Source organism: Falco punctatus (assembly GCF_963210335.1).
Source record: "Falco punctatus genome assembly, chromosome: 1".
Classification (NCBI taxonomy): Eukaryota; Metazoa; Chordata; class Aves; order Falconiformes; family Falconidae; genus Falco; species Falco punctatus.
Window position 1 is genome coordinate 45,982,979 of NC_137580.1, and position 26,515 is coordinate 46,009,493.

The 26,515-nt window shown below is 42.1% G+C and overlaps 1 protein-coding gene across 11 annotated transcripts in view; it reads right to left on the reverse strand.

Annotated features, from left to right (window-relative positions):
• The window catches only part of TMEM129 (transmembrane protein 129, E3 ubiquitin ligase), a 33,888-nt gene extending 7,420 nt beyond the window's left edge, over window positions 1–26,468 (reverse strand). The window contains exons 1-7 of one of the 11 annotated variants that reach the window (XR_013924069.1): window positions 24,075–26,468; window positions 22,906–23,380; window positions 20,356–20,515; window positions 12,405–12,664; window positions 10,451–10,541; window positions 7,718–10,323; window positions 5,642–5,728 (exon numbers count right to left, since the gene is read on the reverse strand). Coding sequence is in view for 3 of the 11 variants with exons in the window: in XM_080366899.1 (XP_080223025.1) it covers window positions 12,416–12,664; window positions 20,356–20,515; window positions 22,906–23,380; window positions 24,075–24,279 (1,089 nt within the window). In the remaining 8 variants the exon portion in view is untranslated. The other 10 variants (XR_013924068.1, XR_013924070.1, XR_013924071.1 and 7 more) reach the window with 10 other exon arrangements.
• Between the last annotated feature and the right edge of the window lie 47 nt (window positions 26,469–26,515).

Here is a 26,515-nt window from a genome sequence, read left to right on the forward strand (position 1 = left end):
AGACCACTCTAGCAACAACTAACAATAACATGCTGAGTCAGACAGAGGTTCTTCAAGTCCAGCAATCTGACAGCTGTCAAAACCTGACCCCTACTGCCCATGGTCAAATATGAAACAGAAGCAGCATAACTGATACTCCTTTGACAGTATCCTAGCCTCCAGCTACTTCTGTCTCAGTTTTACTGAGACAGGTGCAGTTTCTTTGTGTTTAGCCTTGTACGGAGTCTGGCTGGGATGGAGTTAACTTCATTCATAGCAGTACTGTGTTTGGGATTTATGGCTAAAACACTGCTGATAACACACAAATTTTTGGCTATTGCTGAACAGTACTTGCACAGCTTCAAGGCCTCCTCTTTTTCCCCCACTCTGCCCTGTGCCTTCTTGCAGCCACTAAGTTCAGGGGGAACAAGAAGTTGAGAGGGCAAACTGCTGGAACAGTTGACTCAAGTTACCTAAAGAGATATATTCCACACTGTAGAGTATCATGCTTAGCATAAAAAACAAGAGCACAGGAAGAAGGGGAGGCGTCTTCCAAAGCGGCCACTGGTCAGAGACTGTCAAGGCACCAGTCTGCTTGCAGCAGGCAGTGAGAGTGATTGAGTGCATTTGCATCGTTTGCTCCCCGCCCCCCCCTTCTTCACCTATTAAACTGCCCTTATCTCAATCCATCAGTTTTCTTGCTACTGTTCTTCCTATTCTTTCCCCATCACACTGGGGAGAGGGAGGGAGCAAGTAGCTGTGTGGGTACTTAGCTGCTGGCAGGGGTCAATGCACAAGTATCTTACGTCAACTTTTATTTCACCACTGTCCATGCATTATTACAACAGGAATTGCTGGAATTCTAAATAGCATTTGTCGCTTAGGAGTTTAGAAAACAAAGTACCCCACTCTCTGCGTAAAATGTAAATGATATGCCTTTCCACTGAGTTTCCACTGGGCAGACACTGTAACAATGGGGTCTGGGATCATCTCATGGCTGGAAGTACTTTTTCTCAGCTGGTATCTCAAACCCAGATCCTGCCCACCAGATTACTACTGGAGAGCTCACTCAAATTGTATCTACAGCACAGAACAATCCCGTTTATAGTCCTACTATATCAGAGTCAGCTTTATGCCTGGCAGGACGTATATTACAATAATGTTTTAAATCACAGTAAGTACCTTGGTCTTAAGTGGTTTCGTCTACCAGCTTTACAGATCAACATACCATAACACTTTTTCTAAGTTAAGATAAACAGATCCCTGCTAAGGAACAGTATTAAAAACTACCCCATTAAAGTGCAACCCAAAACACTTTTCTTTTTTTTTTTTATTAAGGTTTATCCCATGTTTTTTCTGAACACTGTTCTCACCTTTTCCTGATTTCCACCTGTGATTTAACTGAACACAGCACAGCTATGCAAGTGCCAGGCATCACTGTAAGACTGGCTGCAGTCCTACCACTGACAACAAAATGACAATTCACAAAGCAATCCCAGACTCTTTGAAGAAAAAAAAGTGTAACTGAAGATGTGACAGTGTGTCCTGGTTTCAGCTGGGATTGAGTTAATTTTGTACTTAATAGCTGGTACAATGCTGTGTTTTGGATTTAGTATAAAAATAATGTGGATAACACACTGATGTTTTAGTTGTTGCTCAGTAATGCTCACTCTAAACCAAGGACTTTACAAGTTTCCCATGCTCTGCCAGTAAGCAGGTGCACAAGAAGCCAGGAGGGAGCAGATCCAGGACAGCTGACCCAAACGAGCCAAAGGGCTATTCCAAACCATTGAGCATCATGTCCAGTATATAAACTGGGGTGGAGTTAGCCTGCCGATCACTGCATGGGGACTGGCTGGGTGTTGGTTGGCACGTAGTGAGCAACCGTATTGTGCATCGCTTGTTTTTTCTTTTGGGTTTTATTCCTCTCTCCCCTTTCATTAAAATAGTTATTATTTTATTTCATTTCAACTATTAAACTCTTATCTCAACCCATGAGCTTTACATTTTCCTCCCCGATTCTCCTCCCCATCCTGCTGGGGCAGGATGGTGGAGGAAGTGAGTGAACGGCTGCATGGTGCTTAGTTGCCAGCTGGGGTTAAACCACAACACCATGTCATTGTGTGATATCTGTGATCATTTATGGTATCTGTAGTTGATTTTTAGTCATCTAGTTAATCTTTCAAGTTTTGCTCAACAACAAGCTTGCAGTGTCCACTGCACTTGGCTGGCAATTTTCACCCAGACTCTAACAGGTAGAATCCATAGAAAGCTGGCAACTGTAAGCAGCAAGCCATATTTAGAAAAACACCTCTAAAAAAATAACCCTCAAAACAAACAAACAAACGAAACACAAAAAAACCCAACAGCACAAATACACATCCACACATTGCTACAAACTAGCTTCTGAATCTTGACAGCTCTGCAGTAAGTAGAGGGGGCTGGCTAAGAAATCTTGTCTGAAGCCCAAACTGGAATGACAAAGAATGACAAAAAAAATTTCAGGTTTTGATTTGTTAGTTACTGATGAATTATTAAAGACTGTTCTCCCTTAAGACTGTTCTCTCAACACTTAAATGCAAGGCTTGATTCAGTCCTCATTCAAAGCTGACATTTTCTGGTATCAATTAACATCACATTGACCTAGCAGCACAGTCACCAGAAGCATCACAAGGAGCTGATTAATACAGAATTTATTTAAAGTATATTTGCTAATAGTAACAGCAATATAAAAAGGGAACATTTAGCTTTAAATTTTCGCTAAATTTGCTCATATACAGAAAATACCTAGCTTCTCTTTGATAAAAATAAATTTAAGTTTTCTTCATTTACTGCTCATATAGTTTTAAGAGAACTAAACCTGTGTGCCGATCTACACACACACCAGGAACAAGTAAGAGTTTATTTGGAAATGTGCGACATAGTGCAACTTACTTTGGAACTTCTTTAATATATCTGTCATATGCAAGAGTATTCTTTCCAAAGTTGATCTGTTTCTGTCTTCTCCTCAGAACCACTTCATCGGTTTCCCTTTCAGCTGGATTAGCAGAATCACTTGAAACAGAACTTAAAAATAAGAATTAGAATTAGGTTGAAAAGAACCTTAATAGCTTCACAGCAAGTTATATGAACACGTACTCTAGAACTGCTTGGGTTCTTACCCTGATAGACAGTAAGCACAACTCTTACTTCACTAGTTTACACAAGTGAAAGTTGTGCTAACCAAATGAATCACTGCAAGAGCAGTTTTGCAAGTTCATGCAATTGCTCAGGTTTGTAACAAGTAAACATACACCTGAGGGTACTGGTGCTAGAGCTGCCTTACTAGAAGCTTATAGCTAGCCCTACAAGCAAACCAAATGGCACATAATTATTGCATATGTATGTAACCTCCTAATACAAATATGAAAAAAGCTTAAACTCAGTAAGACATAATAATAAAGGAAGCTAGCTTAAATAATCTAATAGTCATTTCTCTCTCCAAGCCTCAGTGGTTGGTTTTCATTTTTCCTTTCACAATTCCTTTATTTTCTCCTATGGAAAATGTTAATGAATGTACAATTTAAACTGAAGAAGATAATCTGAAATGATCATACAAGTAGCTTTTGAGATAAGACTTCTCAGTGCTACTATGTCCTTAAGGATTCCTTCAGGCTTGAAATGCAACAGCCTGACTGTATTTCAAACCTTCATTAATACATGTAAAGTAGTCAGAGATCATCAGATGGCTATTGCTATGCAACAATAGTTAATAGTTGTTCAGTACTTACTTCATAATTTTTTTAGATGTTCTCATTGCTTTGTCTTCTTCAATTCTACTTTCCCAGTCAGGGTAACTAGAAAGAGGCCTAGAATGTTCTGGTGAGCTGGAAAATAACGGTAACTCAATATGAACATTTATTGATGAACATTTTTAATGAACAGAATCTTCAGTAGTGGACAAAACCAGCTTCATAACTATAACATCACGGGCATGCCCCTACTCTTATTTCAGTTCAAAGTCAAACAAATTAAAACATTTCAGCCCAAGTCACCTTCAGCAGTGATGTAAGATTATCAGTTTTACTTTGCCAGGAAAGAAAATGGACATGAAGTGAATTTCATGTCAGAACACAGACCTGGCAACCTCTTAAAATACTCCCAGCTCAGCCAATGCGAACCCACCTCTCTACTACTCGTGGACCTTCTCAATACTGCAATGCCATTAAAGGGCACAACTCATGAAATTACTTGAAGTCAAACTCATATCTAGTTGCTGCTCTCTGTCACTGGCAAAGGACTTTGTAAAGGACCAGGGAGACGCTCAAAAAATAGAAAAATGCCCATCGTGTGAGCAGAAACAACATTTTGTCAGACACTGTCATATCACAACATAATCATTTCAAGAATGTAAAGTCTAGTATGTAAAGCCAAAGAGTGAGTCAGGAATCTCTTAGTTAAATAATCAGTTGGATCACTGGTGCTCTCCGAGCAGAGAAACACTTATCAGGTTCCTCATTAACTTAAAAAAATATAATAAATGAAAACTGTATAATGTTGTAATATTCTGAAGTGATGAAAACTCCCTTCTTTTAGTCTGTCCACTTCTTTCAACATTAATGCCTTAACAGTTAACATAAGCAATACAGAAGTACATTTAGCTTATAGTCATACTTACCCTAAACTGTTTCACATGAATAGATAAAATTACCATCTATGCCACCAATATTATTTTAACACACAACAAAGATTCCACGGAGGAATCTACTCAGCAGAAGAGAAACACAAAATGCTGCTAGCACATCCAATGCGACTCACAATCATAATATACTGTTAATATTTTTTATGATAGTATCAAAGACAGAAAACAGTCCTGAATACAAAGGCTTTCCTAAGCTCCTCAAAAAGATTCATTTATTAACTGAAGCAATATCAAACATGCCACAGAAATTACAATAGTCTTTGTACAATGTAATACCCAGAGATGTATAAATTATATATTTATTCAGTAAAATATTTAATCTTTTCTAACTTACATTCTACCCAGTTATCTGCACATATCCAAGCACTCACTTTTCATACTTCTGTCAGACATTAAGATACCAATCTCAACCTGCCTCCACCTTAGGTGGTTAGTCTAAAATACCCAAAAGCAAAGCAAAATACTCTTAAAACTACCTACCTATAAAATTTGATCTCATCTCAGAATGTTCTCAGTACTGGACTACAGGAAAAGAAAATATTTACTAAAAACTGTAGTACAGCTAAATATACCAAATATACTGTCAAGTGAAGAGGCAAACATCATGCTTGGCCCACACTTAAACTTTTTATGCTTTGCTTATGCACCTTTATATAAAAGCATATTGCTTTAATGGAATGTTACACTAACACTGAAGACCTCCGCAATAAAGGGCTTAAACTACTACCTCAGCATGTACCATTTCTCTCAAATGGAATACTTGCTAAATTATGGCATGTATTTCAATTAGCCAAACTGAATGGTCTACTCCTGCACAATGCAGATACTGTCTGCTAACTCTGTACTACTGTATTAAACATTTCATCTAATCACATCTAAGGTTTTGTCGGAATCCTAAAGAAAAGAGCGCAGCAAAGTGAACATTTAAAACAAACCGCACTTACTCCTTACCTCTCCAGCCATTGGTCTAAATGTCTACGCTGATATTCATCAAACACCAAAGAATCTGAATCATTCCAGTTTCTACATTCCTGTACTTGATGCCAGCAGTATGGATGTTGCACAGAACTAGAACACAAGAATTTTCATCAGAAATCAAGTCACTGGAAGTCACTGAACATTGCCTATACAAAACAAACATGGACAAAAAGAGTATCATCATCTATATTTACAAAATGCAGATTTGGCATACAGATATGTTATTTGTGTCAATTTACTCATTCAGGCAACACTAACTTTGTCTAACTAAAGTTGTTAGACAATGCAATTGCTGAGAAAAGATCTTCGAGTAATCCAAATAAGACATCAGAATTTTAAAATAAACTATTAATACTTAGATAGCCAAAAGTATACCCTTTCTATTTGCAAACAAAAAGGGGGAAAAAAAACCCCAAGAGGACTGTCACCAGTGCTTATGGAACTGCTGATATGTGCCAACATTCATAGACTGTCTTCTGTCAGCAACGCATTATTTGACATTTATATGCCATTCTACCTGCTACTAAACTTGTGGAAGAGGCAAATACAGAAACATCACTTCAACATAAGAAACCAGCATGTCTAAGGAGAAGTAGGTCAAATGTTTACATGGGAATACTTTTACACAGGAAATTCTTTACCAGACACTGCTGTGGAGTCCTCACAAGTAAGCAGGGGACAAGGAGTTATCTACATTTTCCTCCTCAAGTTTTGGCGGCTTTGGCATCTTAAATGATAGGTTACTAATCAAAACACCATCACAGAATGTTCTAACATCAGGCCTGGCTTCCGGGCTAAGGACCACACCTGCAGATGCACCACCACCAGCCTGAGAGAATGATCCCATATTGCAGACTCTACACTGTAAACATGCTGTTGTTCTGTACGTGAGAGTAAACAGCAAACACACATTCTGCGTGTGTGAGATCACTTTTTAACTCAACAAGCGAGAGGGAAGGAAGGCTTCTGCTATTTTAATCCTGCATTAACAACCCATTTTCTTCCCCTTCCTCCTCCACCCTGACTGGCTTTGGGAGTTTCCTGCTCCCAGAGGCCTCAAAGTTACTAACACACAGCACAAATAGCTCACTCCAAATCGTGCATCTAGGCAAACAGACACTTTCAACACATCACATTCCATTTTTGCAAAGGTAGCGAGTGGATAAAACTTTTCTCCAATCACCCTCGACAACAACTACTCAAAAGACTTGAAAAAGACCGGGAAGGCACACCACCTAGCATACCTTAGGGACAACACTATTTGAGGAAATACGGTAACCGAAAAGTATGCCTTTTAGAAACACTCCAGTATTTCTTCACCTGCCGTGCCGTGCAGTCGCTGCCCACCTCAGGGTCCGCCCTACCCTAGCCCGTCTGCCCCGACCCAGCTCCCTCCCACCGCAAGACCGCAGGACCAAAAGAGCCCCCCGCAAGAGACATGCCCTCAGCGAGGGGCTGAAGACGCTCGGTGGAGGACGGCGAGCTGCTAGCACCTGCTTCCCCCCACCACCACCCCGGCTACCGAGGGGGGCCGGGCTGCAGGCCGGGGAAGGCGAACGCAGCCCACCCCGCGGCCGCACCGCCTACCCCCACCCACAGACGCCACACGCCCACCCGCCCACACTGCAGAGCGCCGGGAGCTCTACCGCCGCCCTGAGGGAGCAATGCCCCTCACGCCCCGGCCCCCCGCAGTAGCTCCCACCTGCGCAACTCGCCCGGCTCCCCGCCGCCGCCCCGGCGCCGCGGGCCCCGCTGCCCTCCGAACATGGCTGAGGCGAGCCAGCCGCCGCTGCCCGCCCAACATGGCTGCGCCCGCCGCCTGAGGCAGCGCGCACGCGCGCCGTTCCTGCCGGGCGGGGCTGCCCCGGCGCACGCGCACCAGCTCCGGTGGGTGCTGGGGCACCGTTGGGGCCGTGCTGCGGGCCGGCAGCGGGAGCGGGCTTTACACGGGCAAGGCGCGTCCTTCAGCCCACGCTGCTGTGAGGCGGCGGGGCGCAGCTTCCCTCAGGCCGAGGGCACCGCTTCCCTCGCAGCCTCCCCGGCGGCTGGACCCCCAGGCCCGCCCCGCCCACCGATTACCTCACTCGTTAGCCGAGGATTCGGTTTTGGCCGAGCCAGGCTCCTGCTAGATGTGAGGTGAATGAGCTCAGCAAGGGGAGTCGACAGGCTCCACAACTTACGCTGGAGAAATGTCCCCCACATCTCATCCTGCTACTGAAATGCACTGCCTTCTGTAGCCTGGCGCTTGTCAGTGCATCGAAGCAAGGCCACAATAAAAAAGTTGTTTTATACAGGATATCTCACCGCTATAGGCCACCGCTCCCCTGGAAAGACAAATTTCTAGTCATCACCCCTGCTGATTTCATGACATCCAGTGTCAATCCCTCCCCCTGCTAGTTAGGGAAAGTATCTTTTTTTCCTGGGATACATACATCAATTTTTTACACACCTCCTTTCATTTGTGCAACACTCTGCGTTCAGGTTACAGTAGGAAAATTCATCAAAGAAGGAATTATCAGGTGCACCTTCAGAAGAATTTAAGTCCTCATTGTATTCATACATTCTAAGCTAAATTCTGGTAAGTCAGACTGCATTCTACCCACATAAAATTTTTACTGGTAAACATAACTTCAAAATGAAAACCAGAAGTCTTATATAAAATCAATTGTATTTTTATTCAGCTCTTCAGAGAATTTTAAGATTAACCACACGTATTCATTAAGCCTTTTCCTTAAAGCCTATCCAAGTAATACTGTCCATTTAAAAATAGGTAAGCTATCCAGGTAAAAAAAAACCAACAACCAACCACAAATAACCAACCCTGCAGTGTATCTTTGGAAGAAAATGCTTGCAATGCATGTAAGAGCTTGAATATTTGTATCTCAAAGTCAAAATTTCATTAGAAATGGCACTCAGAACTTTAGTTAGTTATGTCTTGTTGAGGTTTAACCTGACTAGAATGGTACATAGCTGCAGTCTATCAATTTTCAACACAATAAAAATACTCATACTGAAGAGATCACATAATAACCTGGTATTTTGGTTTCAAGCTATAGCAAACCTCATGGCAAACAACTGCATTCATATCATGGATCCAAACCAAATCCTGCTTGGACAAAATGCCTTTTTTGGGTCAGCGAAGTATGTTAACCTAAAAAATCAACATATATGTAACAAGTTTTGCTACTATTTTCCGGAATGCTACAATTACAGAAAGAGCACAACTGTGCAAATAAATAATATAGCCACAGCCCATGTTTTCAGAAACATCTGTTCAGCTGCAGCACACAGGGAAAGTTGGGCTATACATGTATACACACATATGGGGTATTTATACTGACACTGTGCACCCACATATAGATTGTCGTATTGTAATGACATTACATTTATATAACATACTTCAGACTACTAACATTGCCTACCCACAATGTGATGTGGAATTCAGTGACGTGGAAAAGCATACACACAGCTGAAAAAGCAACACTAAATGACTAGTAATTCAAGAAAATTCTTTAAGTATTTTAGCGCATCACATTACTTAGTTCATTTTTTTCTTAGAAAAATGCTGTAAAAAGGCTGATTCTAAACCCTATCCTTATGTTTAAGAAACATATCAAGATTGGATGGGAGGTAATGTATTTCTTTTTACTGCAGATGGAGAGAGATCTTCTCTAGAAATAGCCCTATATGTGCATGTGGTTCTTCAGGTGATGACCTGAAACTATCATGTAGAAAAATGCCTGTTCTTGTACTCTGTTCTTTTCACGTTCAGTGATTTATTCAAGACAAGTAATATATCACATGACTGTGCTGTGGGAGAGGTCACAGTTTCACCTTCTACTGTCTCTAAGAAGAATACATCACATGCATTTTTACAAGTTGGTTCTCTAACACAGCCTTTAAGAAGCTTACAAACTGTGGAGGCATGCCAGGTTACTTTGAGAATTAAAACTTGGGGAAAAAAATGCTTGTTTTAAGGGATTTAAGCCAGGCACTGTTATTAACATAAATTGTTATTTTATTTTGGTAATTATTACTAAGTTTTCTAAGAGGCACTTCTGTGGATAGAGCACTACCATTAAAGGAAGCAAGAGCATTACACACTTATGACTGTTACTTTGTCATACTGTTATATTGGCAAAAGAAGTAAGATGAATAAAAGCAAAGGTCCACTGAAATGAAAACTTCCAATCAATTAAAAGTAAACTTCTGTAAAGAACAACTCTACTGCACAAGCAATTAAGAGACTAAAGCTCTTACTACATGAGATACTACTGGCAACTGAACTACTTTTCTTGTATAAAACCACCTGCAACCACAAGTATCTATTATCTCAGTTTCTCAAGGCCTTTGTGATTTTAACTTTACACATCTTTACAATAAATATTTGTATTCCAAACAGGAAAAAAGCTGTAGGAATTGAATGACTGTCAATGGCAAAACAACTCCAAAATCCTATCTTCTCTTCTGCAACTACTTCAAGGACCGGACCACATACCTTATCTGTGACACATGATGCAAACTTGCTAGAAGTAAATGTTACAAAATACTTATCTGTAAAGGCTGTTGTGTAGTGAGGAGGTGCATGTCAGATGACACTACCCGGGCCCTGGAAGAATCTTCCAAAGGTCAAAAAATCCTGCAGAGGCCATTTCAGACTTCCTAATAACTTTCCCACAGATGTACTGGAAAATATTTTAAATTCAATCACTGATCAGTTCCTTCATTTTTTATTCATTTTCAGACTTGTTAACAAATCTGTCTGAAACTCAGGAACTCAATTTAATCCTATTCAGTTGAAGAGGGACATACCTCTTAAGATCTTTTTTGAGAAAAAGTGACAAAACCATACTACCAGTCTTAATGTCAAATTTTCAGTCTGTACAATCCAAACCAACAGGTACTGAAAAACAGAAAAATCACCCTTATTAATAGGTAGTATAGGTAATTGCATAGTAAATGTATATGTAACAACTGAGATATGCTCAAGCAATTAGCATCCTTAAACCCAAACAGTTTGGACTTTTGTGTATGACTAAAAAAACCCCACAAAGAAAATACTCAACACCAACAATAGAACATATATGTTAGTTCTCCAATGACGCTGTCAAATCTGTTCTCAGTTCCTTATCCCTCTCCAAAACATGGCTTGCAGCCACATTTGTAACCATTTTCTGGCTGGCTGGCTCTAAGTGCAGTTCAGCATCCTGTAGCTAGGCTGAGCCTCTAATCTTTCATGGTTGTGCTTCCAGTACTTCTACCGTTTTTAACATCCTGCCACCTATTCCTGCTCAAAGCAGTTGCCTGTCATGGTAACCAAGACATTTTCATGTAATCACTGACATGTCACCTACAGTAGTGATTTACTGATAAGATCCATCTGATCATGCAGGTAGGAGGTATTAGGGCTTTTATTCTCCTGTAAGACCGAAGCGTTAAAACATTCCTTTCTCTCACTATCTGACCCACCTGTCTACCTGAGGTTACGACCCCTCTAAGGTGGACAACCCAAGCAAGCAAATACCTGCATCTCAGCCCCTGCTGTGTACAGGTCAGTGTAACAACTCACACATTCTCCAGCAGCTCAAGGATTTCCATCAAGCAGTATGCCAAATAACTGTTCATTGAAGGGTGTGATGGATAGCTAAAACACTAAGCACTGCATTTGGGTTTAGGAGTAGGGCTTTCTTAAATGTATGGAAATGCTTTTATTGTAATTTACAAATTATTCTGATGCAGATCAGATCAAGAAGTATGCATCAGACCCTATGAATATTAAAACAGTGACTACTGCTTATGATCAGTTTTTGAATTGCAAACCTGAAAAACTTTTGTTAATGATGGTTATTCTTCGGGTATGTAGCATGGCGACTTAGACCTTTGTGATCCTGGCATCTCTTTCAGTGGAAAGGTTACCCCTCAGGAAAAGCTTACAGGCTTTGGAATAGCTGGGCATTCCTTCAGAGTATTTAGATAGTTCAGATGTTTGCTGCAATCCCTCCAAAAGTATAAAAAAAGCCCATCACCTAAAAAGCATCGAAATAAGCAATGTAGCTCCTGGAAACCGACAGATTTAACGATGCATAGCATAACCATGTAGGTAGATGGCGTATTTTTCTGAATCCTGCTGTTGTTTGAAATAAATGCATCCATCAAAAAATAAGCTAGAGGCAGATTAATGGAATAAAAGCTCCCTATAGGAGTTTTACATCTTCAAGGATTAAATTCCTTAACCTACAGAAACCTATCCCCTTCATAAGTGTAGGGGACCAGGAGAAGGAATACAACTGGTATAGTTTGGTGAACACTTGCAAAGATTAGTAAGAACTGTACAAATGTATTAAAGAAAACCAAAAGTATCAATGAAGTCTAACCAAAGTAATTTTCTCAGTTAGCCCTTTTGCTGAAGAGTCAAAACCCAAGTTAAACTTAAAAATTGGAAGAATTTAACCTACATTAAAACTTGAGAAGAGAATAGTACTGAAAAATATAGAGGGATACCCTTGTTCCATCCAAGACGTAAGAAAGCAAAATACGGGTTAAAAAATACCAGTAATTACAAAAACTGACATCTGGTGAATAAAATCCCAAGGAAGAGGTAAAAGTGGAGAGGAACTGAAAAGGTTTACACCTGTTTTCAACACTGTAAAAGAAAGCTTTGGAGTCTGTACCCCTGTAGAATATGAAGTCTCAGAAACAAATCTAACAGGCCTTTCAACCAAACCCATTATGAAATACATTCAAATTAAAAAAAGTTAAAACATACCCAAGTGTTATTCATCGTATTATGCAAACATCTAAAATGCAAAATTTGGCTCGGCAAGTTGGACAAGGCACTTGGCTTGACAGCCAGGTCTCTGGGTGCTGCTGATCCTGTCGACTGGCAAACCATTTGCCCATGCAGGTGAGGCACCACATGGGACGACAGTAGCATTGCTGGCATTCCCCTTCATTTGACTCCTGGCAGTTCTTGACGAGCTTGATGTTAGCGATAGTCTGCATACACCCTATGCATGGCTCCAGCTCCTAAAGGAGGAGAAAAATGTCAAAATAATGAACTGCACAGAATGGTTTCTGTTACTGCTTTTCAAAGGCTTTTAGAAAATTATCTGTGCACAGGCATAGCAGGAATCTGTTGGCAGGAATGAGTTGGGCAGAGCCTCAAAGCAGAACTGCCCCATCAGAAGACACCAAATGGTTTCCATCTTCACAGCAGTGTTTTATTAGAACACCCTCTAATGAATGAGAACAAAATACCTCTTTAAACAGAAAACTGAAAACTGCTGCATGAGACTGATTAAACAAAAATGACTGGAAATAAACATCTTCTCTCCCTCTGAAGAGCGCCACCTGCTTCCAGAGCACAGCAGCCAGAGCAAGGTATGCAAGTAGCCCTCTTTATCATTCAGACATAGTATTTTTCAAAAAGCATACCAATATAAAGGACAATAAACAAAGTAAACAGTTCTTACCATTTATTACAGCAGATGGCTGTTCTTGTCTTCCATCTTGGTAAGTAAGGCATAAATAACAGAGGAAGTTAGGGCTTTACTGAACACAATGGGCGCTCATCTTGAAGAACCAGAAATCCACTTAATTTTTCTTGGCTAATATTAGAATAATTCATATTTCCCTGAAGTTAATTACGCCACACAAACTTGCAGTTGCATATAGGAAGATCATCTTGCTATGAAGCGATTTACAATTAATAAACAATAATTAGCGTTTCCCATGTGTACTCCAGCCCATGCTCCCCAAGAACTTAACAAAATTCAAAAGACAGCACACTGAACAGGCACGGAGACCTGAATACTATTCATACCACTACTGGTGTAACAAAAAGCAGCTCTGCTTTGTGATCTCTAGTTCCCACCTCCACTGTCTCTTCCCTTATCAGCTCAAGTGTCTGTTCAACCACACTGGCAGCTTGACTGTGGGGCGGATCCAGATGAAAACTAGTCATCTTTCTTTGCCTCCTTTAACCTCAATTACTTCCCCCAACCAGGTTCATTGCAGGCAAAGTCTTGTGTCAACATGGGGACAAGGAGTGTGCAGGAAGCAGGACTGCTTCTTTCAGAGGCTGTTATCAGCTTTAACTTAGGAAATTAGGGCTTATCTTAGTTTTTCGGCAGGAAAAACTCTTAGCATAGAACAGTTAAATAACTTTTTTCACTTATTAATAGAGCTCCAGAACAGGGAGGAACCCCATGCTGTATTTTTAATGTCTGTATCATAACTTCTGATGTTATTTATCACTCAATGTCATACCAAAGTTCAGTAGTTCAGCTGACATTTAAATGTGTCACTAATTAAAAGCCCTGCAAGAAAGCAACTCAAGTGAATAGTATCTTCTATTTTGAACATTTCTTTTTGCTGTATGCTGGCACTGCAATCAGAACAAACAAGCACATTATGTGCAGACATATCTGATCCAGTTTTATTTTAGCTAGTTCATGTAACCATATAGTGAAGACACCATATAAGCTGCATGACATTACCAAAGATATCAACTACTCACTACATTAGCTGAAGCATCTGACACTCACTGCAAAGTCACCAGAACCAGTTTTATTAGTTACCTCTGGTACACTGAACAGTGCTCTACTCACACTTCCAAATGTTGAACAAGTATAGTAATGACCAGGTCTCCGCGAATATTACTGAAGGTAGGACTCTATGGCGTTACTGACAACTAAAGCAAGATCCAGTTAAGAATAATTCATTTATTTCAGCAGAAGATCCAGCAAAATCTGGCTGTCTAGAAAAGCAAGCTGTAATGCAGCGAACTGCCTAAAGAACAGGCATTACAACTGCGATTCTAGCTCCCCATAAACTTTCTGGAAATATAACCTCACCATTTCCAAATAAAATTTTAATGGAAATTATTATAGGGGACTTTCTTCCACTATGCTGTTTCTCATGTCTTAAAAATGCAATGCTCATGATACAGTTCATCTCCTCACAGAAGAAGCTGCCAGAACTGTATTTACTGCATGTTTACTGAAATGGAAGGTAAGCCCTGTGACAGAGGCACCCACACTGACCAAGCTAACAGCATTTTGGTTTAGTCTTCACGGACAAGGAGACCTGACTACAGTCAGTCCTGCTGTGCAGACCTTGAGAAATTGTGCTAGGCCATGTCTTCTCAGGAGCTGATGGTGCCAGCCTGAGCTGGAACTATACGAAAATAAAATTGCCACAGCTGCACACCCTCACTGGAGGGGAGTGTGACTACCAGTCAATCACTTTATGCTACAAATATCCATAGCTCCCCCATCCCCCCCAACCCTGAGTCCATTAAGCTCTCCTATAAGGCAGTGGGCTGCACAGCGGTGATCTCCCCTTAGGCAGGACGCCTCTCAAGGTTACTCCTCAAGGTCAAGAGACTCCTTACCCAGCATGTCTTATCTACAATGAAGTAAGACATTTTATACAAGATCTAAAGCATACTGTATACAAACTAGCTTAATTATTAGAATTGTAGTAGGTCATGAAGTGTCTGACTGCTGTTTGATTACCATTTAATTACTATTTAATTCCATTTAAATAATCATTGTTTAATAACTATTGTTTGCTCATAATATAATCATTGTTTAATAAAACTGGTTAACCCCACAACTTCTCTTAATAATTCACCTGCAACAAGGATTGGCATAGTCAGCATTAGGGCGGGCTCAATCACTGACTACTTATGGAGGCATGGGATTAGCCCTTTGCTGAAATTTTTGGAATATTGGGCATGTGAAAACTGGGATAATTGGAATAAGATAGAGGAACAGTTAAACCTCACTAATGGGAAAATGAGAGATGGTAAAGAAGAGGAAATAATATGCAAAACATTGGAAACATGTTTGGAAGCAGCCTGTCAGTATAAGGAATGCAAGGAAAGGGAAATGCAAATGTTAGAAGATAAGGTTGAAAGAAAGCAACAAAAGAAAAAAATCAGTTTATTTACAGTCAATTACTATTTTACAATAATGCTTGCTTGGCTCACAAATATATGTAAAAAGTCCACAGATGTAAATAAAGCCCAATTTGAAAGACAATGGACAACCTTTTCTTGCTAGGAACGTGAGAGTCCTAATTGTGCTGGCAGTCTGTAATTGCCCTCATACCACTTCCCTTGGGCACCTATACGAATCAAAGAATATTTTGGGTTGGAAGGGACCTTAAAAGATCTAGCCCAACTCCCCCTGCCATGGGCAGGGATACCTTCAACTACATCAGGTTGCTCAGAGCCCTGACCAATGTGATCCTGAATGGTTCCAGGGATGGGCATCTACCATCTCTCTGGGCAACCTGGTCCAGTGTTTCGCCACCCTCATCATAAGACATTTCTTCCTTATATCTACCCTGTTTCAGTTTAAGACCATTGCCTTTTGTCCTATTGCAACAGGCCCTGCTAAAGTCTGTCCCCATCTTTCTTACAACCCCCCAGTAAGTACTGAAAGGCTCCAATAAGGTCTTCCTGGAGCTTTCTCTTCTTCTCTAGGCCGAACAACCCCAGCTCTCTCAGCCTGTCTTCATAGGAGAGGTGCTCCATCCCTCTGATCATCTTCATGGCCCCTCTGTGGACCTGCTCCAACAGGTCCATGTCCTTCTTATGTGGGGGCCCCAGAGCTGGATGCAGTACTGCAGGTGGGCTCTCACGAGAGCAGAGGAGCAGAATCACCTCCCTTGACCTGCTGGCCATGCTGCTTTTGATGCAGTCTGGGACACAGTTGGCTTTCTGGGATACGAGCACACATTGCTGACTCATGTCTGACTTTTCATCCACCAGTACTCCCAAGTCCTTCTCCTCAGGGCGGCTCTCAATCCATCCAGGAAATCAAATGAGTTTTATATTACTGGCATTTGTCACCTCCTGGATTTGCTCCTTAAGATGTTGATATCTCCCTAACTTTCTCAGCCACTGCATCAGCAGTGATGATGGTTTACTCTCATATCTAACAGTTAAGTCCATCACAGAAGCCTGACCTCTCTTGACAAGCATCATGTCAAGTTTACATAATGAATTTTGATGGTCTTTTAAAATTGGCTCCTGAAATATTACCCGTTCTTTCTTTTTAGCTTCCTCTGCCAAGGTGGTTGTGTCTCTTTACTCTAGCACCTTGAACCACAGCGCAATATCCAATATGGAAAATGTCTCACTCTCTGCTTGACAATGCCGTTTTTAATTAGTGTGTCCTGCCTTACCTCTTGCCAAAAGCTCTCTTGTGGGGTAGACTTTAGCTCTTAATTGTAATTCGGTGATGAGCTTTCTGTGAGGAATATCCCTATAATATTAAATCCAGTTATTACTAATTTTATCCTTGTCAAAGTTGGTAATCCCATGGCCTTGGGATGGCAACTTGGTCCAATTCAAAAATTCCTGCTTTCACCAGTCACAGGGTCTCAGAAAGATGACCTTCAGAGCAGACATCTCCCATTCCAAGACTGGTTCCCCACTGCCCACAGCTTCTGAGATTGACATGACTGCTCAGGGGTCCCAAGTAGATGGCATTTTCTCTTTATCACCACCTGCCATAATCTATAGTTTTTCAGACTCTTTCTCTACACCAGGGGTCCTCAAACTACGGCCCGCGGGCCGGATACGGACCCCCCGGGGTCCTCAATCTAGCCCCCGGTATTTACAGAACCCCCCGCCTCCCCTGCCGGGGGTTGGGGAGGGGAAACCAAGCAGCCGCAGATGACTGCCTGCCACTTCATCCGCACGCCAGCCCCCTGTTTAAAAAGTTTGAGGACGCCTGCTCTATACCTTCTTGCCAGACAACAGATCTTACAGCATCATCCAATGACTGTGTGATTCCTTACAGTCTATGGGCCTGCACACTAGGAATCCATCCAGAGAGCCTGGTAATACCCAGCCCTCCACACCAAGTGCTGGAATACAGGATGGCATCACAGATACATGCAGGCAGATGTAACCAATCCTTGATGGCCGCGTGAATTGCCAGACCAAGGGTCTTGTGGGCATGTGGCTTTCACACTGGCTTGGTCTGCTAAGTAAATCAATCATGAGATAGTGTATCTGTTCAAGATGTCCACTTTCTGAAACAACTTCAACAAAGCCTGCCCGATCTGCTTTAACCATTTGTTGTTTTTCTAGTACTTTTGGCTTAGATATTCTAACCCACGGCCTCTACATGTAGTCCCAGGTATTTTTCCAAACTACTTGGATCAATCATATTGAGAAGCATGCCATTTACTGTCTGTGCCAGACAGTCATTAACTGTGTAAGAATCCTTTGTAGGCTGGATGTAAAAGGCATGGCACTTCTCCCCTTGTGTTTTGAGGCTGTTAAGATTGCAGAAGACCTCTAGAATTTAAATATTTTTCTGCATTCCATCTCAAGATTCACTTCATAGGACCAAGCTGTCTGCGAAGACTGCTAGGTAGATCTATCCTGGCTACTAAAAGATGTAAGCAGTCCAGAGTGATCCTGCCAAGACTTGTGTTATTCTCCCTTTCCAGTAACAGTACTGGAAATGAGACAGGAATGCCTCTCTTGGAGATAGGATTGATCATCAGAGGAATATTCATCCTTCTCAAATTATCATCAAGATGGACCAGATCCGGTTTACACCTCGACAAGCCCGGTGCACCGGGTGGAGGCCCTCACTTCTTTTATTTGTGCGAAACAATATGGTAACTGTAGTACATTCTGCATCATCCATGTTTAAAATTGATGGAAGTACAGGAATATTGGGGGAACCAATAAAAAACCTAACAATGACAATTGTAAAAGCAAGTAAGAATCACCTTATTTCTGTTACACTAGGTGACAAGAATCTCTATTGAATGTAATGTGACAAATTATTCAAAGGAAAACACCTACATGATCATCAAGAAGATAAATCAAACTCAATCAAAAAGCAAAGTAGGCTGTCCCTCATGCCCAAATTGTATTATTAGTTTCCTCTTTAATGACACAACTATAGAAGCAGTGCACCTGTGGACAGATAAAGGGAGAGAGAGTGAAAATGGACTATCCCTAAAAGCATGCTGCCATCTACTCCCTGACCTCACACTATGCCAACAACTGCCGCTACTACCTATCAACCTACTTCCTATTCTATTATTCCCACAACTGACCAAGCTACGTATCCACAAATTTCTGTGACTGGACCCCTACACTAATAAATGTACAGAACAAGAAGAAGTCATATTTAACCTGGTGTGATCCCTGAAAAGGGTAAAACTGTCCATATATACTAATCCATGTAAGAACACTTTGGAAAGACTTAATTGTTGATAGAAATCTTACCCATAATGTGATCAATCAATCAAATGTGTATCTTCATAACTTTGTAAACATTACTGGATGTGACTTCAATTGCACAGCCCCAGTGACCTCATACGTACTGTTAAAGGAAAACTATACACTGTATCAAGACATTTTACCTTTTCTCATCGGAATGAACTTGACACTGTTTCACAAGCTACTTGAAACATAAAGACTTACAGGCCTTATTACAAAAAGTACAACAACAAAGCAAAAATGCAGTAACTGTACATCGCAATAGAGAAGACATACTTCTCTGTATACTAGGAAGAGTGAAGAAAGATGGGGAACATCACTGGTAGGAAACCCTACTATGATGGTCTCCAATGGCAACAGATGTATTGAATGCCAGGTTACATCCAGTAGTAATAATGTTTGCCTTCCTGATAGTTTGTTTTGCTGTTACTGTCTTTTTATATATATGAGTCTGGGTTTTGGACCAATCGGTGTATCTCATTATAAAACATACACAGTATCTTGCTACTGATTGTATGGACCTATCTTATAATCAACTTTCTATTTTTTTTTTATTTGTCACTTAACCCTCCAGTAGACAACATGATGCTATTACTGCCTCGTATTTATAGCACAGAGGCAAGAGATGGCTGTACCACCACTCTGTGAAGCAAAGCGAATTGACCGTCATCACAGGGTGGAGTGTGATGGATGCACCCACCATGACCAACTGAACAGCATTTTGGTTCAGCCTTCACGGACAAGGAGACCTGACTGGAGTCAGCCCTGCTGTGTAGACCTTGAGAAACTGTGCTAGGCCAAGTCTTCTCAGGAAGGTAATCTAAGCCATGTCTTCTCAGGAGCTGATGATGCCAGCCTGAGCTGGAACTAGATGTAACTAGAACTGCCATGGCTGCACACCTGCACATACAACAAAGGGGGGGTTGACTATGAGTCAATCATTTTACACTATAAATATCAGTAGCTCCCCCGAGCCCACTGAGCTCTCCCATAAAGCAGCAGGCTGCGCAGTGGTGATCACCCCTTATGTAGGATGCCTTTCAAGGTTATTTCATGAGGTTGAGAGATATGTGACCTAGCACCAGTTATCTACAGTGAGGTAAGTGACATTTTACATTAGATCTAAAGCATATTGTATACAAGTTAGAAGCTACCTTAATTATTAGAAGTGTAAAGTTGTAGAGTGTTTGACTGCTGTTTAATTACCATTTAATTACTTTTTGATTACTGTTTAATTACAATTTAATAACAATAATTTAATAAGTATAATTTAATCATCATTCTATTTTGGCTTAAGACTTTAATAAAACCTTTGGGTTAACCCCAGAAGAATGATTTCTCTTAATAATTCACCTGTGACAGCCTTCAGCAAACAGTTATCAATTACAGAGTAATCACAGGCTCAACTATATTGCAAATATAATTATTACAGTCTCATATGGATAGAAGGTCTCACCTGAGTGCTTGGAACAGAATACGTCTGGTTAATTTCCACCAGAGATGTAAAGGTTTCTAGAAATAAATCACTAAGGCTTTGATGGATCACAACATTAGCTGCATTGATAATAGGAGCACGGAGCTTTTCTCGGAGCTCCCCATACTCTGTGGAGTTCAACCTGAAGAAGAAAAGATGGAACAAAATGTCGTCATGATTATCCATTCAAATACCTTGATAGTACATTGCAGAGGCTAGCATCAGAGAAGTGAATCCACAGAAAAACTATTTATATATTAATCAGAATATAAGTCACATACTAACCAGAATAAATACACAGCAAGCATTTTGTTTTCTTTTGCTGTTTAGTTGCGGTTATATTAGACAACAGAACACGCTGTCCTCCTTCATATCCCTGTCAGACTACTGACAAGATATGCCAGAGATTAACTAAAACATCATACAAAAATAAAGGATGGCTTTTGAAGTAATCACCATGAACAAAAACAACACAGGTACATAAATAACGCATTAACTGTAAAGTATTGCACGCACAACTTCTGTCCACCTTTTAATGCCTACTTACTTAGACTATATGTAGTTTATAAACTCCTGAGGACAGAAATCAGAGTTATGTCATGTGGCACGTATCACAAGGCGATGCAGTACATGTAAGTGTCAGAAGAATGTCAATCGGTATTAGTTACTGTGATTTTATAATACAGGCTTAGATGAAACCTGAAATTTCACAAAGGCTACAAACAGCTGCTGAATGTGACTTGCACTCTGATTCAAGCCTGTATTAAGTTGTGTTTCACACTAGTTTGCTTCTGCTGAAGTCTAAGTAAGGCCCACAGACCTCAAGTGGCATATGAAACCTTGTGCAGGTCCTTTAATGACACATTACTGTTGTTATCCCTTTTTACTATAACAGTTCTAAATGGTAGATTCAGAACTCCCCAGCTCGATGTTTCCACTCATTAAACAGCTTTCATGGAAAAGCCCTGGGAACATCACCCTGAAATTCCTCGTTCTTCCTACCACTCACTGACTGGATTCCAGTACAATGCAATGCTGGCTTAGCTTTAGCTCCCGGTGGTCTCCATTGTTTTAACTACTATAGGATAATGTTGTTTGTTAAAAGATGCTATCTGTGCAAATAACAGAGACCTTTCTATCCTGAGGAAAAATTCACATTGAACACATGGGACCATGTGGCCTGCCTGCACAAAAATGTTTTTCTTCCAGAAACATCCCACTGTATCTAATTCTGATTCTGGATATATGCAATGATCCTATATCCTTAATAGGGGAGTTTTTTCCTATGGCACTTAAATCCTCTATGACTGCATTCTAGCAGAGGTTTGCTATTTCTGACACATCTTATTATAAGAACTCTGAAACACTGTTTCTCAGTGCTGTTCTGTTTAGCAACAAAATATAATTTTTGGGGTTTGGATTTTTTTTTCCCTAAAAGGACTTGTCAAAGCCACCATGATTTTTCTCAGCTGGAGATGTAGTTTTATCACTCTGGCACTGAAGCACTTGCAGAAGAAAATCATTAGTTGTTTGATACTTATTTGGTCACCACTCTCACAGGTCTATAAAAGTCTCTTCTTTTCTTAGGATTGTCATGCTTACCTTAACTAACCTCTCGTTCTGAGCTCTGTTCACCTGGATCTAACAAAACCACCTCTATGCCTTCTTTATGCTTGCCAGGACCCCTCTGCTAACCCACAAGTCTGGTCATATGCCTACTTTCAGTTAACTAGTAAATAAATGCTGCCGATGTACAGATTTACAGCAAACAGGTATTCAAATGCCTTTTCAAATATATAGTTTTAGGAGCACCAACGTGGCTTTGTGTAGTCCTTTTAATGACACAGTAGCAACAGACTTTAGCACCATTCTACTCAGTTACGGGTTTCTGCAGCTTGTACTTTTGCCTAACTACACAGAGAGACTGCTGAAAAGAATTTCATGGGCCCTTGGAAAACAAGCCCTAACAGTTCACAGCACGTTTGCTATGATTTACTGCTACAGGAACACATACATCAGAAATGGATCAAAATTACTTCCTTGCTCTGAGGGCATTTGGCTTGCAGTAGCTCAGCGAGAACTCTTCTGAGCAGTGACAAAATAACGAGTCTTGAGCAGAAGGAAAAGAAGTGTCATGGGTGAACAACAGCCAGTGTTAGACAAATAACTATTTCTCCTCCTCCAAAATTGTGAAGCACAAAGACTCTCCCTTTCATTCCTGTTCTCCATCTTTCACCTAAGTTTTTCTAGTTACTTCTTTCTGCATCCAGCACAATCCTCTTAAGAACAGATCAAACAGGGAAGTCCCTCTGTTTAACTATTGTGCATTCAATACTGCAGGTGTGTGAATCCTTCTAAATGACCTTTCTTCACTGCACTGAGTGGCAGAACTGCACATAAAACATCTCTGAACACCAGACAGGGAGCAAAACAGAAGAGACGAGACCCAAGAAGTCTTTACATCTGCCACAAAAGCACTTCATTAGCACCATCAGACGGCATATATATAATATAATTGTATAGTTGTTTTACCGGATATCAAATGCCTTCACGTAGGGATTAATACTGGCAACACGGATGGTGAGGAACTGCACAGGCATATTTGAGTCTGGGGTGAGTTCATGCTGTCTGGAGTCTGTCACAGTCAAATGAATGTCCTGCTGCTGGGCAACATGTAAACAGTAGGTGGTCACTTTAATCACCCATGTGTCCGTAACAATCACCCTCGCTCCTGGGGCTCCAGTAGCAAATTTGTCGATTCTCCTAAATTCTGTATTGATGGAAGAAGCTACTTCCCTCCAACCAGACTGTGGGAGAGCATGAACAGCAAGTGTTCGGGCTAACGGATGATTATTCCAACCTTTCCGTGACCAGTAATATGCCAGGGCACTGGTGACTGCTGGAAAGAGAACAGCGAAGAAGAAGAAAGTTTTCCATCCTTTTGAAGCCAGGTAGAAAAAGCAAAGATGTTTTTCAGGTGCAGCAAAGCACATACCAAGGTAATAACCTGCAAGGAAAAAGACTTACTTTCAGAAAGCAATTAAGTACACACATAAACACATACCCCTGAATCATACAGCTATCTAACCAATGAGCTCACCTCCAAGAGAGCTGTTGTACTTCCAGATGACAACTCAAATTCAAGCCTCTTGTCCTAAGCAATCAGAGGTAAATTCTTACCTGCCACTGATTTTTACCAGAATTACATAGCTATATGAAGCTGATTTGAATTTGCAGGTTAAATAAAATTACCTGTAAGATGCCACTTTTACCAGAATTATATACTTAAAGGAAGCCAATTTGAATTTGTTGGTTGAATAAATTTACCTGTAAGATGCCACTTAGTTTTAGCAGAAGTATATGGCTAAAGGAAGCTGATCTGAATTTGCTGGTTAAATAAAATGCTATTCCTTTGTAACTGCATGTATGCTGATGCAGCCAACTAGTTACAAAGCCTAGGGTATATGCTGCAAAGAAGCTTGAGCGACAGTAAACCCCTGCATTTCCAAACTGTGTAGCCTGATTCACCCACACCTGCATGCACCCAACACGCGGACTCGGGTGAAGAACACCGGGCACAACAGGTTTCCGAGCGCAGGCTCACTCAGCAACGGGCTCGCCTCTCGATGCAGTCTCCCCGCTGTGACTTTGCCCGTGGGGACCCCCCCCGGCCCCCTCGCCCGCCGCCGGCCGGGGCTCACCCAGGGGCAGGAGGGAGTGCGCCAGCAGCGTGCCGGTGCTGCGCCGCAGGTGGTACTGCACGAAGGCCGCGTCCTCGCTGCCCAGCCAGGCGGCCAGCAGGCTCTGCACCGTCAGCCCCGCCGAGCGCACCTCGTCGGGCGGGAAGACGAAGCAGACGGCGAACACCAAGTAGGCCAACGTGAAGGTCACCGCCGGGCTCTCCATGCTACGGCCCGCTCCCGCCGCGGCCCGACCCGCCGCCGCCGCCCCGCGGCTCCCTGGGAGCGGTAGTTCCCGCCTCAGCCCCGGATGGACGGCGCGGCCGCTGCCGGGCTGGCAGTTCCGCTGGGGCGGGGCGGGGCGGGGCGGCGGCGCGGCCGCGGGAGCCCCGGCCGGGTCTGGTCCCTCCCGCTGGCGGGCCCCGGCGCGGAGCCGCTCCGCCCCGGCCGTCTCGGGGCGAGCCCCCGGGGCCCCGCTCCCGCTGGGGACTGGCTGGCTGTCTCACCCCGTCTGCCCAGGGCTGGTCAGGGCTCGCATCTCCCAGCGGCCAACCCTCCCCGTGGCCTCACGCCTTACAAACCTCTTAGGTCATGCTTCACAGGCCTGGCAAAAGAGACCAATTCCTATGATCTTCAAGGTCTTTTCCAACCTAAATGGTTCTACAGTTCTGTGATTCTAAACGTAAAAGAACTGCAGAATGAGGGCAGCATCCTGAAGTTGGTAAATGGCCTGTTCCACTTAAGGGTCTGCAAAACCATTTTGTTTCCTGGTATATTTTATGTAATGTTTTCTTCCCAGAATGATTGAGACAGGGACGTAAGCTCTTAAAGGGCCTTAAAGAGAGACAGATTTTAAGACACCTTTGTACACTCCTGAACACAGTACAAGGGAGAAGCCTGACATCTCTGGTTGGTATTGAAGTACAAATAATAACTAACAGTCACAAAAATCACCATTTCTCTTAGAAAGCAACAAACCCACTGCGTGCACCCTGTAATAACCATAAATAGCCATTATTTGTCTCTTAGAGAAAGGGGAAATTGCACAACTGGAAAAGCACAGCAGAGGAAACAACATGCAATGTTACACACTACTGATGGGGAACTAAATCAATAGGAAATGCAGCCCACAGAATGCAAAATTTTACACTGGCAGATGGCTGATGTGTAACTGTTGTTGATGGACATGAGGAATCCAGTGACAGTGGAATAAAACAGTTGCATCAGTAAAGTTATGCCTGGATTTTGGGCATCTTATTTCATTCTGAAAGACGTCATTGTTAGCAAGTTTACTGTTTTAACAATCGTTTCATTGTTGCTGTCTAACGACTCAACAGTAAGGACTGTTTTTGAAGAATGGACTACGAAGTTCAATAATAAAAATCAGGTTGTGAAAGAGCAAGTTTTCTTTCTGTGGTTTTATTCAGACAATTGTTGAAGCAGAATGACTGAGACGTGGATGTGCTTGGGGCTACAGGGGACCAGTGGGTTTATTGTGAGGGGCTAAGAGAGGTAACATGCTCTAACAGCTACATGAGACAGTTGTGCAAAAGTCCTGAAGATGATGGAAGTTTATGTGGTTTATTTATCATTCAAAATCTAACTGTGGACCTTCTTCCTCCAAAAGCTTTCCAGCTTCTGGGCTGACCGACCCTACATTAACTTCTGTGTCAGCAACTTTCATTTACTTTAAGAAGTCTTAATAGTATCAACACTATTTCATGAACTCAGCACAGGACTGAGTGTTAAGGGACATTCCAAGTTTACTTATATTGACCTCTTTTATGAAGCTTGTGTAGGCCCCCTGACACAATACCTCCATAGCAGACACCTACACTGGAGTCGACATCTCAAATTCTGGCCCAGTCTTGCTTTGCGCAGAAATCAGAGTGTGCATAGCATGCAGCACTGAGAATGGGCAAGTGCCTGCCTGGCTGCCTGAGCAAGGTGACGGAGAGGCTGATGCCCAAGAGGCATGCTGGGGTTTGTGAAAATCCATATGGGCCTTTAGCACTTTGTCCCAGCCCTCTTATTTTGTTCCTTCCACTGCAAAAGGGTTTGAGTATTGAGAGTTCGCATTTCTAAAATTTCATGCCAAAGGGTGGCATTATTTACCTCAGAATTTGCAGACACAAGTATCTGCCCCTAGAGACAGTTAATGCCTGTGGGGCCCGATCTTGAACTAGCAGTAACGCCAGATACGACACATGGTTCTTCCCGAAGAGCACAAAACGCGTAGTTTTTGACCCAAAGCCAGTACACGCTTGCCCGAGCACGGGTCTGAAGCAGGACTGCGCTGCGGACCGCTGGCAGGCAGAGGCATTCAGCCGCCGTTCCCGCCAGCGCCACGGCGATGCCCTGCGCACTACGCTTCCCAACATGCCTCGCGCGGGAGCGCACTCCCGCGGGGGCTGATCAGCCGCGAAGCGCGGCTGTCCCGCCTCCCCGCAGGACGCGTTTCT